The sequence below is a fragment of the Accipiter gentilis genome, chromosome 23, assembly GCF_929443795.1.
Source record: "Accipiter gentilis chromosome 23, bAccGen1.1, whole genome shotgun sequence".
Classification (NCBI taxonomy): domain Eukaryota; kingdom Metazoa; phylum Chordata; class Aves; order Accipitriformes; family Accipitridae; genus Astur; species Astur gentilis.
The window spans coordinates 1,550,695-1,568,279 of NC_064902.1; the positions used below are offsets into that span (position 1 = coordinate 1,550,695).

General features: G+C 39.3%; 1 protein-coding gene across 2 annotated transcripts in view; it reads right to left on the reverse strand.

Annotated features, from left to right (window-relative positions):
* FBLN2 (fibulin 2) overlaps positions 1-17,585 on the reverse strand; it is a 109,252-nt gene that overhangs the window by 30,443 nt on the left and 61,224 nt on the right. For both annotated transcript variants that reach the window (XM_049826937.1, XM_049826938.1), the window contains exons 3-4: positions 7,486-7,597; positions 3,161-3,290 (exon numbers count right to left, since the gene is read on the reverse strand). In XM_049826937.1, coding sequence (XP_049682894.1) covers positions 3,161-3,290; positions 7,486-7,597 — 242 coding nt within the window. The remainder of the gene's footprint in view (positions 1-3,160; positions 3,291-7,485; positions 7,598-17,585) is intronic.

Sequence of the window (17,585 nt, forward strand, 5' to 3'; positions counted from 1 at the left end):
GCTTTCTAATCTTGTAAATCCCCAAACATCATAAATAGTAGACGTTATTCACATTTGCAAATATGCACAGCCATAAAGAGTTGCCTTTATGTGCCCAAATACACGTTTGTGAAAAATTTACAGTACAGGTCCTGAAGATGCTGAATTATTTTTTATACTAAGTGGGCTAAATCATCTTTAAAAAAAATATCTAACTATAATGGATCATGGTCAGGCTAGAAAAGAGAAAAATCCTGGTTTCATCCTGTGGTGGTGCAGCCCCCCGGGCCACACTGCGATGTCAGGACCAGCCAACATTGTGTTCTTGCACAGTGAGTTGGGACAGCCCAGTACCTTCTCATCCTGGCTATGGTACAGTGAGTCAGGACAATTAGGCATCCCTTAATTGCACCTGAAACTCCTGGATCTGTACCTGAGACTACTGCTGGTTGGATCATGACTCGCTGTTGTGGTTACCTGACAAGAATTCTGTCTGGAATGAAATCGCACTGACCAAAGTCAATCATCTTGCGAACCTATAAACAGCGGTTCCAAGCGAGGCCCTTTGAGCTCTCCTGGACCACAGTGGGCTGCGTCCAGCATCTCCCTCTGAGGGGGACACCTCTCAGAGCTCACAAACTCTCTCGCTGATGAAAATCAGAGGACTGTCACCAAAAGCTGATGACAGGACCTGGGCTGATATTCACTGCTTGAGGCTCAACCCTTCGCCTGTTGAGAAGTACCATGACATTTGACATGAATATTTCACTGAACTCAAGGGGAATTTTTAACAGGTATATGTCTGTTTATCTGTCTATCTATTTATCTTTGTATCTGTGTGCGTGCATGTGTGAATTGACCTAGGTATATTCAACTGAATCACTTTGTAAATGTTAAATTAATCAGTGATTAAGTGTTACTAAATCTTGTCATTTACCTCAAACTGTAAATGAACCTCAATCCGCTGCTACACACATAATCCCTTAGACATAAACCATTGACCAAGTTTGGGACTAGGAGTGGATCCAGCCACACCTAAGCTCCAACAGCAGTTTAGAAAGCAAGGGGGTCTTCCCTGAACCTCATGACTCAATGGGAGGGTCTCCCTTACCTTTTGGTACGCCTGATCTTTGTACAAATCATGAAAAATCAATTCTCACTCAAATTCTCTTTTGTATGTTTCTCCCTTACTCTTTTACATTTACAGTCTCTATATAAAATCATACTAGTTTGATTCTAACTTGCTTTGTCTTTGTACACTTCACCCATGTATTAAGTAATAGAGTGAACCTTGCCATCAAACTTTGCGAAGTCACGCTATTATAAATTCCTATTAAATCACTTTTGCTAATACCTTTGATAGTGATTCTTTTAGCAGTTCAAACCACTCATTCACAACACATCCTTGCCAAATCCAGAATCCCAAAATTCAAAATTTTATGAACTGAAAATTCTACTGTCTGTAAATATTTTTAGGTTTGGTACAGTTTTTTCAGCTTCAATATGCAAAACAAAAGAGGTTAAGGATAATACACGTGTTTACTGAAGTATCGTAAAATACTGGAGTATTTGCCTTGAAGAATATGGCTTTTTTTCAGTCATAGTTTTGATTCACAATTTATCCCATGTGCAGGCATCACAGAGAGTATTAAATCAGTCATACACTTCTGGGTTCACATGTTTTCCAGATGAATACAAGTGTCTCATTTTCCAGTGGAAAAACTTGTTCGTCAAAAAGTTCCTGCTAAAATGTAAAAACTTGGATATCTTGATCTTCTATTAGCTACCTTTTGAACTTCATCAGAGTTCTACCACTGATTTAATAACAAATACAACTGTTTTTATGTTTAACTATGTTTAGCTATAATAAAATCAGAAAGCCTTTCTTAAAGTCTCAACAGTCTCAATATTTATTCATTTTTGTCATTTTTTTCAAGCAGTAGCTGCAATGGCTAAAGGAGCTAAAGAGGAGGGCAAAGCTGTTGCATTGGTAATTTTACGATTTCAGACGGTGTCTCTTGAAGGAAAACATTACGTTGGAACTGGCACAAGGAGCTATTCCATGAGAGTATTTTGTAAGTTTTTTCAGTTCAGACAGGAATGATGAAGCTTTCCCTCTCCACTTCTTTCTGAGGAATGGCACGTATGATAAGACTTACTCTACAGCTTGTGCTCTGTCTGGCATGCAAAAGACCCATGGTGAAAACCTAAGAATAATAATTCTGTCACACTTCAGAAATATTAATTGTCTCCTCTCAAATGCACAAATTCTCTTTTTATTCTAATGGTGGGCTCCAGAACCAAGTAAATAATAGTTCTGAAAATGACAAACTGGCATAGCTAATTAAACTTTAAACTCCACAGTAGACATCCATGTATTTTGCTTTTCCAGTGAACAATTATCCACAAGATCACCAATATATAAGAACAGACAGAACTAATCAGTTTCCTGCTGAGACAACGGAAGCTGCATTTAAGCTGAGATATAGCTATGTAAATTATTATCAGAGTGAAATAAATTCTGAAATGCACCCTTCTGGTAAAAACAAGACAAGTGAGCAAGCAAGATGCTGAATCTTCAAACTGGTTTAAATTGGTTTGGCTCCACTGATTCTCACAATGCAAATCTCATTTATATAAGCTGAGGCTGTGGCTCATGATTTGTGATTTGAAACATTCGTTAATGGTCTGCCTTTATTTATGAATAAAAGCTTCCATCATCATCTAAAATGCTTGTTCCTCTAGTCCATCATTTTGTTTAACTGAGAAATGAGGCTGCAATTCAACACCGTAGCCAAGCAAACTGTTCAGTAATGGGTTTTGCATTACATCTGCGATTAAGTTTTGCCCTATCATTTTCTAAATTCTTCTACACCATAGATATAAAACCTAAAATGCTCTTTTCAGCTAATTCCAAAGTGAGGAAGTGAAAATAATACAGCAAGTTAAAAACGAAGATGGAAATAATTCGAAACAACATTATTGTGAAGTTTTAAAAGGGGCTGCATCACCAGGCAATTGAAACCTAAACACAGTGTAATTTCCCTGCCACTTTATAAATCCTACAACTTTATAATTTTCTGTGCTCCATAATAATGTACAAAGAAATTACTGCTAAATGCAGGAAACGAGGACACCTCACATTCAGAACAAAACCAATAGAAGCATCAGAGCAACTTACCTTATATGATGATCCTCCACAGGGATCGCTTTCCTCTGGTCCACACACATCTCCTTCCTTCGCAGCAATCATGCCAGCCAGGCAGCTGTTCTCCTTTACGGTGGAGACGCAACACTGCTTCTGAGCAATTCTGCAAAGGATCACGGAGGTCAAGCGTTCACTGACGTTAAGACATCAGGATGGGATGCAAAAAACCCCAGACCTATTGGATTCACCATACAATCCACAGATTTTGTCTCTGACATGTCAATACTAGTATAATACAGATGGTACCACTGACCTTTGCAGGATATACTTTTTTCTCATTCTAATAAAAAGATGTACTGATAAATGCTCAAGAAGTCTTGCGTTTAGGTCACTGTCTCTCAGATTCTGGTCACCAATGTCCCTTACAGTTCATCTATGTTTGTGCAACAGATGTTTCCCTCTTCCCCATGTTTTGCTTCTCAGAAGTCTTCAGAAGGTTTCAGAAACAAAAAACAGACAGAAACCTTCTTCCCTGGAAAGAGGGGAAAGGGGAATGCACCTGTACACACTTACTTCTTCACCAACCAGAGGACTGAAGCTCTGGACAGGACTTGAGGAAAGTGTCACATCACAAAACTCCTATAAAATCTCCTTTATAGCCCTGCAGATCGTAACCTAGGATTTAAGCTTTCCTCTAACTTCAGTTATCAAAGAGAAGGTTATGGGTGACTTGATCACTGTATATGAAGTACTTTGGGAATGTATATTTCCTATATACGGCTCTTCAAATCAAACATTTAATAAGATTCACTGAAGGTTGAAATGAAACAGATTGAAAATCTAAATGGCAAATTCCTAAATGAAATTTAATAGATGTTCATTGAAATAATAAAATACTCTTCCCTGCTATTTTAAAGTCTATAGTGGATTTCCTCCCCATCCCTTCAAAGAGGTATGTGCTTCTTTCATTCATATCCAAAAGGGCTGACAAAATCACACAGTCCCTTTGGCTTTGCTCCATGACCCTCTCTCCCAATCCATGCAGGATGGAGACTAGCAGTGTCCCAGGAGGTGTTTGTGTCCAGTCCCAGGGTAGGGAAGGGACCGTATGGTGGGGAAGGGCGAGTGAGGACTGAGAGCTGCAGGCCACAGGAATTCTGAGGGGGTTACGCTGAGTACATGACCTGTAAATTGGGCATACGTGACACAGATGAACTTGTTAAAACTCAGATGAAATAATACATTATGTTATAAGTAAGGGCAAATTTCTGTTCTGGACAGATTTGGTGGCATGAAGGAATTAAGCAAAGTTTTTCTTTTTCCAAGAATAGCCTTGCTGTCTAACTATCTTTTGCTGATGCATTGTCACAGGGCACACTGCCTCATGGGGTACCCTGGTAATGATGAATGGGAGGTTGATACATTTTAACAGCCAGTGCCTCATAGCAAAGCAATTCTGCAACAGAAATATTTGCAAGTAAACAACTTTTGTCAGTAAGTTACCATTATTACTGCAATAAAATACAGTTGTCCTAGGAAACAAAACCTTTTCTCTTCTGAGCGGAATATATTTCCAATTCACAGCTTCCATCCTAATGCTTCAATTAAAAAAAAAAAAAAAAAAAAAAAAAGGAAAGGGATGTCTCTTATTCTGGCAGAAACAAGCCAGTGACAGCCACTTGGCCATTTTCCCAATACCTATGGCCTGTTGTGTCAGCTTTACACTGATATTTTTATGCTGGATAGCATAAGAGAGGTTTAACCAGGAAGCAGTGGTTTGAGTTTGATTACAGCAAAGGGATTACTACCTCCATGTGCTTTGTTTTTAAGGAAGTTGGTTTGCTAATCCAGTATTAACTGCCAACTGGAGAAATACAATTTTTTGAGCAATGAATGGTTATTACCCAAATATATTCCAACACCAGTAATTTAACTCTTATTGCTTACATAAGACATCTAAACTTTCATTAAAAAATTTTTAAAAAACCTAACTGAAAGTTATTACCATTTGTAGAAATGACAAAATGCTACTAGAATTGTCTTTATATGTGCAAAGTGTTTACTGTATTAAAACACTGAAACCTCTATAGGTTCATGTTCACGTGACGTTTAGCCATGAGAAATTCCTTTCATGTACGAAATACATAGTAGAAACAGAACTGTCTGGAGCGCTGGAGTATCACTGGCCATTTTTTTATTTTAGTATTTCCTTAACTATCAGCACAGCTCAGTTTCAGCTACTCTATTACCAGAAAATGAATTGGGAACAGTGTTAACCACATTCTCTTGTTTCTTCTTCACAAATCTACTCTTCACAGACGAGATAAATCAGCTGTTGGTTCAAAGATGATTCAGAACATTCCTGCTTTAGGGAAAGAGTTAATGAGTTAAGATCAGTGAAATGACATCAATGTATTAAACTGATGTGGGTCTTTAATTGGGACACAGTGTTAGCAAAAAGCAGGATTCATACTTATACAGCTGATGTAAATGCCACACAGATAAACGCTGCTCTTATGATAAAACACATATCAATTATGAGATTATGGGTCAGATGAGATTTCATCTAGACTAACATCCTATTTCTGATACAGCCACTGGTACAAGCTCTGGAGTTATTTTTACATCTGGCTATCAATTGACTAAGGATTTCCCGTAACTTGTTTTATTTGAAGTTCATTCACCTAGTTACTACACATGATCTCTTTTAGGTAGTCCCAGTTCCCATCCTGAAGTTAGTGTTGTTGGTCACTACACGGAGGTAGGCCAAGCTGGCACACGAATGTCCAGAGACATCATCAAGATACGTCAATAAGTAGCTTTAATGTCTAAGTTTTTACCACTTGAAAACCCCAACATGGCATATGGGAACATCAGACACCTCAATCTGCAACCTCTGTATAAACAATCTACAACCTCGGCAGACACGGGAGGCTTCACTCATTTGCCTCAGCTGAAAAAAATCAATCCTTCAGTGCAGCGATGGTCACTTGTAAAACGCAAGTATTTATAGAACAGTAACTGATTTTTACACTTAGTATCTATCTTCTACTTTTAAAAATCTTTAGATACCGAGTTGAATTAGTGGCAGAGTCTTGGGAACTTGCATTACTTGCAGGCATTCTGGCACACAAAACAATGCACTTGAGGTTTGGATACGTGCACAGTGACCAGCTCTGCACACTGGCACATCTCCCAGTGGGAGCAGTAAGTTTTTGTCTATGCTTTCAAGGTTCTGAGGCCATGGATTTGAATACTTTTTCACATGAAATGTTTTTTTTACACACAATATTTACAGGTGGTTTTAAATCTTCAAAACAGGGACACAACTGAAATTTTGAAAGTAAAACAACTGAACTCCTGATCTCTATTCTTTTAAATCCCAATAGATTCACAGGGACTGAAACATTTATGATCTGGCTTTTTCATCTAAACCCAGCCTCAGATGTGCAGGTGCAACTCATTAATGTATTGGATTTGCACCTACTTAGGCCAAGGCTGGAATTTTTTAATCTGTCTTTACTTCATAGACATGAAGTAAAGTTGGTATGTGTCAGTTATGTCATGGCAGATCCTGGGGTGGGGAGAGATTTTAATCTCCCAGTAACTTCAGAAAGGTGCAGTGATACTAACTTTGATAAAAACGATTATGCCAAGCTTTTTTAATGCTGAAAATGTTGGGATCACTCTTAGAGAAATCCATCTGTCTTACGTTGCACCGTGTGAGTCTCAGATAACTTTACCTGCATCCCTCCCTCAGGTCTGTTTCAGACTACAGGGGAGGAGAGAGAGATGGGATGAATTGCAGCTAGCGTAAAATGCTGTCCACATTACTCTGTACCCATTCTTCTTTTCTTGCTGTGCAGTTTGAATCTGGCACCCTCACTCAGTCCTGATGCTACTGATACCAGCAGCATTACCAAGGCATATGATCCCCCCTCCAGCTGAACATAGACATCAGAACCAGCAGCCATTCATATCAAACAATAAATGCATCATATAATGATATGGATAATCATTGCACTTAGCACTTGCCAAATGGAAGACAAACTCTGCCCTTCTATTTATCTGCAACTCCACAGATGTGCATAAAACTGGGAAACAAAAATTTGTGCTCTCCTCATGAGGGATGGAAAGAAACCTTAAAAGTCTTTTGTTTAGATTAGATTTTGCAGAAAGGGAGGGGGAAATCCTTCTTTCTAATTTGCCATGACTTATTGCCAGTCTACCAATAATTTATAGAATGAATGAAACAATTCCCAGTCTCCCGGACATCCCACGAACTGTACAATCATTTGATTTCTTCTAAAGGGCTGCTCTCTTTGTTAATGAAAAATGTTCAGTTTTGCCTTACATACCTGCAAATATCACCATCCGTTCCACTTACAGGGATTTCTGTGCACTCCCCGTTGTCTATAGCCCACTGCTGTCCAGCTCCACAGCAGCTCTCAATCAATTCCTTTGTGGAACCTGTATAAAACATACACCCAGAATTTTTTGTATGGAATGGATTGGGTTTAGCTCTGTTTTCTTAATTGAGAAGATCTTTAAAATAAAAATAAGAAAAAGCTGAACTATTGTTTTCTTTTTTTTTTTCTTTCCACATTTCATTTGGTTATATATAAAAAAAGAGGCAACTGGTACCTGCAGTATCTTAACATAATCAATCACCTGGTAAAGTCTTTCAGGCAGGAACAGCAGAAGCAAATAAGAGTTTTAAATACAATAAAAGACATAACTGGTTTGAAGACAACTCCAACTTTGACATCTCTGAACAAAAAACCCCTGAAAAGTCATGCTTGGCCACTTAATGCAAGTTGATTTAATAAGTCATTATGCTGTTGTAACAGAGCATTCACTAGAACTAGCTGGGCTAGTATGAAGGTGTCCAAGTTCACAACAAATGAAACACAGTACACAGACTGTATACAAGCTTGGCATATGGCACACACAAGCCTCAGTAGTTCTCTTATACCAAACCGTAAATATGAAGTTTCACTGATGAGTAACAACAAACTGAAATACGTTCCTTGTCACAGTCCCTTAAAGTTCTTAGTATTTAGAAAGGGTGCTTTTAGTAGGTTTGACATATGTAGCATTAAGAAATTGTTTCCATAAGGCAGAATAAATAATTTCACTCCTCAGAATTACCTAGAGTACATATACCTAGAGTGCTCTACAGCTGAATATAAGGGTTCAGCTGGTTTAAAACCATAATGAAAAGGGTTTGAGAGACATAACTCTGATTCTGCTAATGAGCTCATATAAAACACTGGCAGTAAGATGTAGTAATGCTGCACTAGCTTACATTTTTCCTTGTGGATTTCCACTTCAGATGTAAATTTTCAGGTTACAGTGAAATACGACTTAAACTAGTGGATTTGCAATATACTGGATACCTACTGTATAGAACAGATTCAGGCCACATCAAACTGGGCAGAAACAGTATTTTTTGGAGTCTGTACAGAAGTTTACTTCATGATGGGACATTTGCCATGCTACTGGGGTGCAAATACCAAACACTAACATAAGCCAACTAAACCAATGCTGGAGTGCAAGGAGCCTGCTTCGTGGCAACAGCTGGCAAGTGCTGTGCTGTGTCATCGGAAGGAAGATTTCTCCTGCGACTGCTCACGCAGTGGATGGGCTCCATCGAACGAAGCATGCGGTCTGCCCCTTACCAGCTAATGGGTCCGCAGCAGGGGCTGTCTGCTTTAGGAACAGTTACACAGATACCGGGTAAGAAAATGATTAAGAGATGCCATTTAGAGAGACACGAGGTGCATTACAAATGCTTGGGGGCTGTGATTTCCCAGTATTGTTATACATTTCAACACACATCATAAAGATGGTATATCAGACCACAGGGCTCTGCTTTCTCCACAAAGAGTCAATGGCCCTGTGCTGATGAGTTGGAGCAGCACCTGCTCTCTCCATTGGCTCATCAGCAGTGCTCCAGTTCCTTTTAAAGCCATTTATATGGATATAAGGAACATTTTGTGCATTTTATTCATACTTCCAGGCCAGCCTCTGGCATGGTTTGGTGTTACCTTTAAGAGGAAAGACAAAACCACCTCAAAGTTGAGTTGTAGGAGATGGGTGGGTGCAAAGAAACTTGGGTAGCTCCACATTTGAGCATTTCTTGACCAACAACCAGCAACCCACACTGCAGAACAACGTATTTTCAAGAACCCTCAGCCAGTTTTTAGATAAATCCCTCCTGAATCAGTTCTGCTTACAGCAGGAAGGGGGAACCTTTTTTTCTACAAGAATTTTAGGAAAAATGCCATTGCTGCAGAATGGCACTGCTGAAGGTGCAGCACTCTCCTGTCAAGGCTTGGCAACAAAGCTAAACATTTGAAAGCCAGCATCTGCTGGCCTGGCCTTGCACAACTTTGATCTGTCAGGGAATTGCATTCAGGCTGATAGGAGGGACTCTGCAGTCATCCCACTTGAACTGAGAACCTTCTCCTCCTGCGTGTGAACAGCAGTGTTAGATGGCAGCTTCTCCAATAGGCCAGATTTGATGAAAAAGTTAATAGAATCCTTTCTTTTGTCTGCATTTGATATATGGTACCAAGTAAAATAATTTTTCTTTACAAAATTGTAACACTAACTATAAGTGAGACATTTTTAGACATGGCTACAATTCAAACATCTGGGTATCCATGCTGCACAATTCAGAAGAAAGAGAGACAGCCTACATTACCAGTACATTTCTGCTGTCTTGTATTTACAGCAGTTGTTCTATGTTTCAAACAATAGTAGAAGAACTTCATATAGGGTCTTGTAGAGCTAAATAGTCATTAGATATCAAGGGTAAGTGAAGTGTAGCGCTGTCTTCAATGTTAAAATATATTGGCACTCACACAAACAATACAAACCTCCTCAGCAGAGGACTAATCCTTTATACTTGTTACAGTTAATTTAGGAGATAATATTACATTTTGGAAACTGGAAAGTTCTCATCACCAGCATGGCTTGCTTTATAAAAAGCAACTAGAAAAATTAAACACACACAAAATATACTGCTTGCAATCATGAAATGTCTGCTCACAAGAAAACAACTTTAAGAAACTGTATCTAACAGGAGGGAAAAAGAGGAGCAGAAAGAAAGAACACACGTCCCATTACTGATCAAGATCTTGCAGGAGAAAAATTACCAAATTCCATTTCCTTCTGTGTTCTTTGATCCCCGATAGGGTTCATTTCACACACTCTATAGCAGTGTCTTAACAGACCCGAGTATGATTTGGCTGAGCAGTGTTGGACCACTCCAGTAGCCAGATGAAACACAGTTTGGGGGATAGTCTTGCAATACGATTAAGCCATGGTAACCAAGGATAGGTAGGGCTACCTCCACCAAGCCTGAGCCACCTGCAGAGGTGAGAAGGGCTCCATGGGGGCTGCTGCCTCCCGCTCTACTCCCAGCTGTGCAGCGGTACTGCGGGAACATCGTTTCTAACACAGAGCCCATGCTCATGGGTGGATGGGAGCATTAAGCATTTCCAAACCACAGTACCTGCTGAAAATATTTCCACTTTTTAATTACATTTTTCACTGAAAAGAGAGAATGGTCTGTGGAAAAATACCTTCTTCATCGCTAACTCAGATGTCTGGGTGAGGGGAGGAGATTACAGCAAGCGACAAGACGTGGCTTCTCACAGCTGCAGCCATGTGTGCCCAAACCAGCAGCAACCTTGTGGCCCAGAGCATCAAACCCTGCGTCACCCACCACCTGACTGCCATTCTGCCCCAGCCCTTCGGCATTTTTTGTTAGTGCACCAATTAACAGTAACTCCAAAAAAAGTAGTAACAGTTTTGACAGCTGACACTAAGAGGGAGAGTTGGGCTTTCAGGAAAAAAAACACCCTTTTTGTGCCCACAAACTCCAGTTGTGCAACTCCATTAGGTTACAAAGAGAAGGGGAGAGACCTTATGGCAACTGAATGCCACAGAAGAATAGTGTGTACAGGAAGGACTGCAGATGAGATCCTGGCACAGCCAGCCTCATCTCTACCCTAAGTCCTTATTTACATGTTGAAAAAAAAGCAGTGAGGGGGAAAAGATGGGGCACTTCACACTTTTGTAAATTTTACTTTGTTTTCTTTAAGGCTTCGAGGAGAGTCAACCCAAACCAGACTTGAAGCCATTGCACCCTCACCCTGTGCAGCCCAGCTGCAGAGGGGTTTTGATGACCGAAGCCATTTCTATCTTCCCACATTGCCACATTCATGCTCACATATAAGGGGACACAGCGCCATAACAAACTGCAACTGGACATCAGTCTATGCAATGCTTTCATTTTACACAGCATGTTAACAGTGTTAAAATCTTCTTGAGTCTTGAAAGCTGTATTATGTGTCAGAGTTGCTATATGACATGAGACGGATGATATATGCAGTTAAACTAGGCTGGAAATACACCTGGTACCAGATAATTACAAAACATTGCTATAAAACAGTTTTTCAACATAGTTTTAATTCAGTCACTTGGTAGAAACTCCATTCATTTTACCAGGGACTGAAACAACTTTGTTGCTACAGTATTGCTAGGTTTAAACACAAGAATACAGTAGAATTTACTAATCTATACTGCAGTAATCTACATGATTTACAATTCAAATAAAAATGAATTACTCATTCCTCACTGAAGATTCAATATCAGATTGCCGTACTGAAGTGCCACACTATTAAGCAGTCATATTTTCAAAATATATGGCCTTTTGTTATGATCTTATGAATAATTAAATCTGGAATGCACTTATAATAAAATGAACAAACTATTGCATTTTATCTCAATCAGGAATTAGAAAAACTGAATATTTCATAATAGGACTCACTCATTAGGAAGTATTTATGATATTTTGATTATACATTAGCAAGAACAAATATATACAACCAGATAGATGCACAAGACTGAAGGTCACAGCTTCTATGCTGGATGGAGACTTTAAGCTATACGTATAACAGACTTTGAAATACTTAAGCATTCAAACAGAGCTTTATTTATTTGGGGCTTTCATGATATTAGCAGATTTAGAAGTAGATTTGGATCTGCTCACAGAAAACAAAGTCATTCTATTTGAGAACACTATAATCCTGAATATCTGTTACACTGTGTACATTTCTGATACTTCATAGAGTCATTTAACAAGATACCTGTTAACAGATAATTTGCTATTTATGAATTTCTTCACTAGGACAAAAAACGTATTTTATTTCAGGCTGTACTATAAAACAACATCATGTCTCCTCACTCATTTTCAATTTAGTAACTTATCTCCTACAATTATCAATCTACATCACTCTAAAGATATGAACTAAAGTACATTTTGGCCTAATCTCAAAAGTTTGTGTATTGTCTTTTAGAGACATTTAGAATTTACTTCAAACATTTAAAGAAACATTTTCCCCCCAGAGAATTTTAACTCATCCTTGACTGTGCCTTAAAACATCATGTCTCAATGCTTGGTCCAAACCTGACTAGCAGTGGGATGGCCTCCCACTGACTCAGGGTCACATCAAGTTTTTCCATAGCCACATGATATCCATGCAGCTTTTACATGCTGCTATGCAGGAATTTCATCTTTCAACTAGAAAAATCTGGTGGGGGCGGAGGGGAGCGTGTATGTTTCTTAAAAAGTTTAGCTGAAGCTCAGACATTACACTGAGGAAAACACACAGTTAAAGGCTACTGAATTATTTTGCCCCACTCACACAGGAAAGCATAAGTTTATTAAACTAACAAAGGAGACAAAAGGGATTTTCAAAACCCGTCCTCCCCTTATGGTTTGAGAGTGATAAACATCGGCTAGGTCTATGACTAGTCAAGAAGTGATAGAATATTTCAGTTTCTTGCCAGAGTTTTTTTAACATTAAAGTTTCACTGATTTCAGCTTCACCTGAATTTCCACTCAGAACATTTAAGAGGTTTAACACCTCTGATTTCACTGCTTACTGCTGTTCTCACTTTAGTTTTGCAGCTCTGCAGAACGTTTGCATCCATTGACTAACTCCTGTTGTGCAAATACCCATTCTTTGAGCAAATGTATTGGCTCACTGACTGAGCTATTAGGCATGTTTTATCCACCATTTACCTGTCCTAGATGTTTCTTTTGTCTAAGCAGAACAGAGACAGACAAATCTTAAGACTTCAGCACTTCTCACACGGTGCAAACAGTGAGCACTGGCCCCTCACACTAACCAAGCCTTCCACCCACAAGTGGCAAGCAATGGGTTAAATCTTGGCCATTAGCTTTAACACTACCAAGATTTCATTCAGTTAAAATAAACAATTATTTTCATTTCTATTAAAAATATTATAGGAGCCATGACACATTGAAGACAGCAATTTTTATCTACAGAGAGACTCATGTAGGCAGACATAGTGCAGGGGCTTGGATATAACCATTTGAGCCAAGATAAAGGCAAAGTTCAAAACTTACATTACTCCCAAACAAGATTACCTATTATAGCCAGGGAAAGTAAGCACACCATGTTCCAAATGAAGCATGAATCACTAGGAAGATTGGCACTTCAGAGGCCGCGTGACATTGTCAGCCCCAGGCAGCTACATCTCTTCACTGCTGGCTTTAATTTAAGCTGTTAATTGCTGGATCAGCACTCACATGCGAAAGAGGCAATGTTCATACCTCCAAAACTGAGCTGAGCTCTTGTTCTTATGATGAAGCATGCTATTCAGTTCCTATACCCGAGGAAAATAATTTATCTTCCTCAAAATTATAGTAGTTACTCTTTGGGCTGGGGGAGGCGAACTAAAAAACAACAAACAACACAGGATCTTGCAAGGAAATGAGTTTGTGCACAAAGATTAATGTTGATGTGGAACCTTCTAGAAATGAGGCATTCCATTAAGATGCATCTTCATTTTGAGGATCTCATTGCTCATCCACATGGGAAGCTGACAGCTGTGCCTCTCAAGCTATAGCATAATTTTGAAAAAAGCCACTGCACAAACTGCCCAAGTCCTGAGCCGGCATAAATCAGTCACCCCACCGAGCTCGGTGGAGTGGTCTGGCAGCCCAGCATCACCTGCATGAAGGCAGCAGCAGCAGCCTGCAACACATCAGGTTAACGAACCAGCCTCTGAGAGCAGTTAATGAGTCTCCCCAGCAAGACCCGTGGCAGATTATGACTTCCCAAGTAGCAGAACATGAAGGCTCACTCCTGAGGTACTAGAGTACACTAGCATTTTTCACACCTCAAAAGAAAGCTGTTATTTGGTATAAAAGTTGATCCAGTGGTATAGGTTGCTTTCACCTGCAGCAACCACCCTCACCCACCAGAAATGAGCGGAGAAAGCACAGAAATGGTACAGAGCAGACGAGGAGCAGTTTCCACCACCTTTCCATGAGCACAACATGGTCAAGGAAGGGATCAAAGCAGAGTGCTGCTTTTCCTGTCTAGTCAAGTCCTTATAACTTGTTTCACGCTCCCTTGTAAAGAAAAAAAAAAAGCACCTTGAAAATATGTTTATAGTTTTACATATGTCTATCTTTCCTTTTAAAGGAAGGGTTATATAGACCTGCAATCCACCCAGCACATACATTTCATGAGAATTATTTGCTCACACTGGAGAAAGAGGTATTCTATTTTCTTATCAAATACCTGCCTGAGAACAGAAAACCATATATTATGGCAAATAACGAAGAACTTCTTCACAGAACAACGATTAACTTGACAGAGTTCTTCAAATACTGAAAAATACCTGTTTCCAGTGGGTCTTTTTTTCTGCTCCAATCTCTTCATCATTTAAAGCTTTAATAAATTTAAAAAAAAAAGTCCTGTAGCTTTACCCCTTAATAGGTTGTCATTTCTTATCTTATCAACAGTCTGAGAGGCTTTATTAAATTCCCTCATTGAATTTCACCATTTGGTTGTGCAGTGTAACATGTTCTTAACTTGATTTATCTGAGATGGCTAGGAAGACATTTTAATGAGTAAAGGTAAAGAGGAGAAGAACATTTATCTTGGCAAAGATAAGGGGAGGGGAGAGTGACAACACAGCCCCAAAGCCAGCTGCTTTCACTTGAAACTGAACTATCACTTACGTCATTAGGACTGGTTAAGCTTTCTTCAGGACCTGTTCCCAGATAAATTAGCGTATGGTTTATTCTGTGCAGGTTACTGCAGGCTCCTTAAAGTGCCTCAGTGTTCAGGAGCACATTTGACCCTAAATCTTACTGAAATGAGAGTGGTCCTCATGTGTTTCCATGATCAAATCCTCAGTTAGCTCATTGCTGGGGAAGGGGCTTTAACCCACGTGCACTCATTAGACTTTTAGGCTCCTCTTGTTGGAAATAACGAAAAAGCAGATTGCAGGAGAAATATAGGCTGAGCTGACAGTTCAACACACATCGCATGGCTTCAATCCAGTACCTAATCCTCTCCTCTTCTCCATCATCCTCTTCCATTCCTACTGGACTCAATTTGCCATGCCATCACCGCAGTAATGTAAGTGAGGTCCATCACACTTGCAGCAACCTGCCTTCATTTTAAACTTCATGCAGAAAAGCATTTTTCTACGCTCTCCTACTTCCTCTGAAGTCACCTGTGTCTCTTTAGAAATCCATCCCACCATTCATCCAGGACAAGTTCCTGTTATATTGCCTTCACTCCTTGGGAGGCATCTGCTTTCCATTTCAACCTGAAAACTCTCTGTTTCCTACATTATTCTTTTTTTCATAAATTCCTTATGCTGGCTTGCTTGGCAAAATATAAAGAGTTGTGTCTGCCCAAAGGCACAATGAAAAACTGGATAAAACAAACTGAATATTCTCATTTTACTATGCACTGTACAATAGAGACATACATCAACATAACCTCAGCCAGGATTGTTTGGCAGATTTTGTTCAATGTGTGAATGAATAGCAACCTTATATTCCCTCTGGCTTTAGTTCTGGATAATCCTTGTAAGTCAAAACTTGTATTACCTGTGCCAGAGGTCAGATAATTTAGACTATGTTTGGTCTTTAACGTTTCCATGACAGCACCCTTTATTAGCTCCAGGTTGGAAGAAGGGGGGACAACTAAATAAATTCTTTGACCTTTTTCACCAACTAAAAACCTAAGCAATTTCTCTTCCTGCCTTTTAAAAATTTGGCTCATTTGGGTCTATCCTTCTGTCACTGAGTTTGAAGTGAAACAGTTCATACACAATCATCCTTCTATTAGCTACAATAATAACTCAAAGTAGGCATAATGTTTCTTGCCCTTCAGCATAGTCTTGGCCGTATTTTCCTCCTCAACTTTCCTTCCTCAGATATTGCACAGAGTATATTTATGCTGTCTATTAACTTTCAAAAGAGCTGAGGCTTTGGGAAGCCTGGTTCCGATTATCCTTGTAATTCCTGCCTAAAGAATTTTATCTTGGGGGAGAGCATGCTCTTTGCATGCTCCTTTTTGTGGCTAGGTAGGCTCCTTTCTTCAGAGACAGCATTTCCACCAGCCCTGTTTAATTTTAAAGTTAAAATTAAGAGGCATAGTGCTTATCAGGGAATGTATTCATGAACTGTCTGTCAGAGCACTTGGGAAATTTAGGCAGGATCACTGAATCTGATGCAACTCAAGCATTTAGTAACACAAGCACTTTCAGCATGTTCTTAGCCAGTTACAAATTGAGCTGAGGTTGTAATGGTAATTAAATTACAGAAATAATATTCCTTTTTTTTAAAAAAAAAAAAAAAAAAGGCAAACAAACATAAAGAGGCAAATGGATGTGCGTGTAAGGCCTTAAATTTAGCTTACGTGCTCCCCCTACTTCTGTGTGTTCATCTACAGAAAAAAAATCCATTAGTTTCACTGTGAAACTAATTTCAAACCTACACACTGCAATACTAGGGACAGCCATCCATCAAGACACATTGCTGCTTTAAATTTAAGAGTGTAGCAGTGAAAAAGGTCTTAGTTTTGGACTGGGAACGTTGAATGAGGACAAGCCGCACTATGGTGCCATTTTGGAGTTCAATTGCTTAACAACGCTAGACACCTTAATCATGCTATCCATGTAAATACATAATTTGATCTCCTACCAATCACAGTAGAAATTGTACTTTTGTTTAAAGTCACAAAGGAGGATTGTACATTTGTATATGAACCGAATCTTCCTCACTGTCGCACAGGTTACAGGTTTAGACACCGCAAACACACTGGCAGAGCTAACACACAAGAGGGAACTGGCTATGAATAGTCAGAGGAAGCCAACCCCAAAGGTCACTCATCTTTCAGGTTGCAGTTATGAGATTTTAGGTATTTGAGTTTTGCAACTTTAGTAACTGAAAAAAAAAAATAAAATCACAAACAGATGACCAGTGCTTGATCTGCTTCAATCAGTACCGCACCCATCATAGACTAAAAATACACACTCTTAGCTGCACTCTAGGAGAGCCCATCCAGAAATTGTTCACAGAAAAACTCATGAATCATTTGGGGGGAAA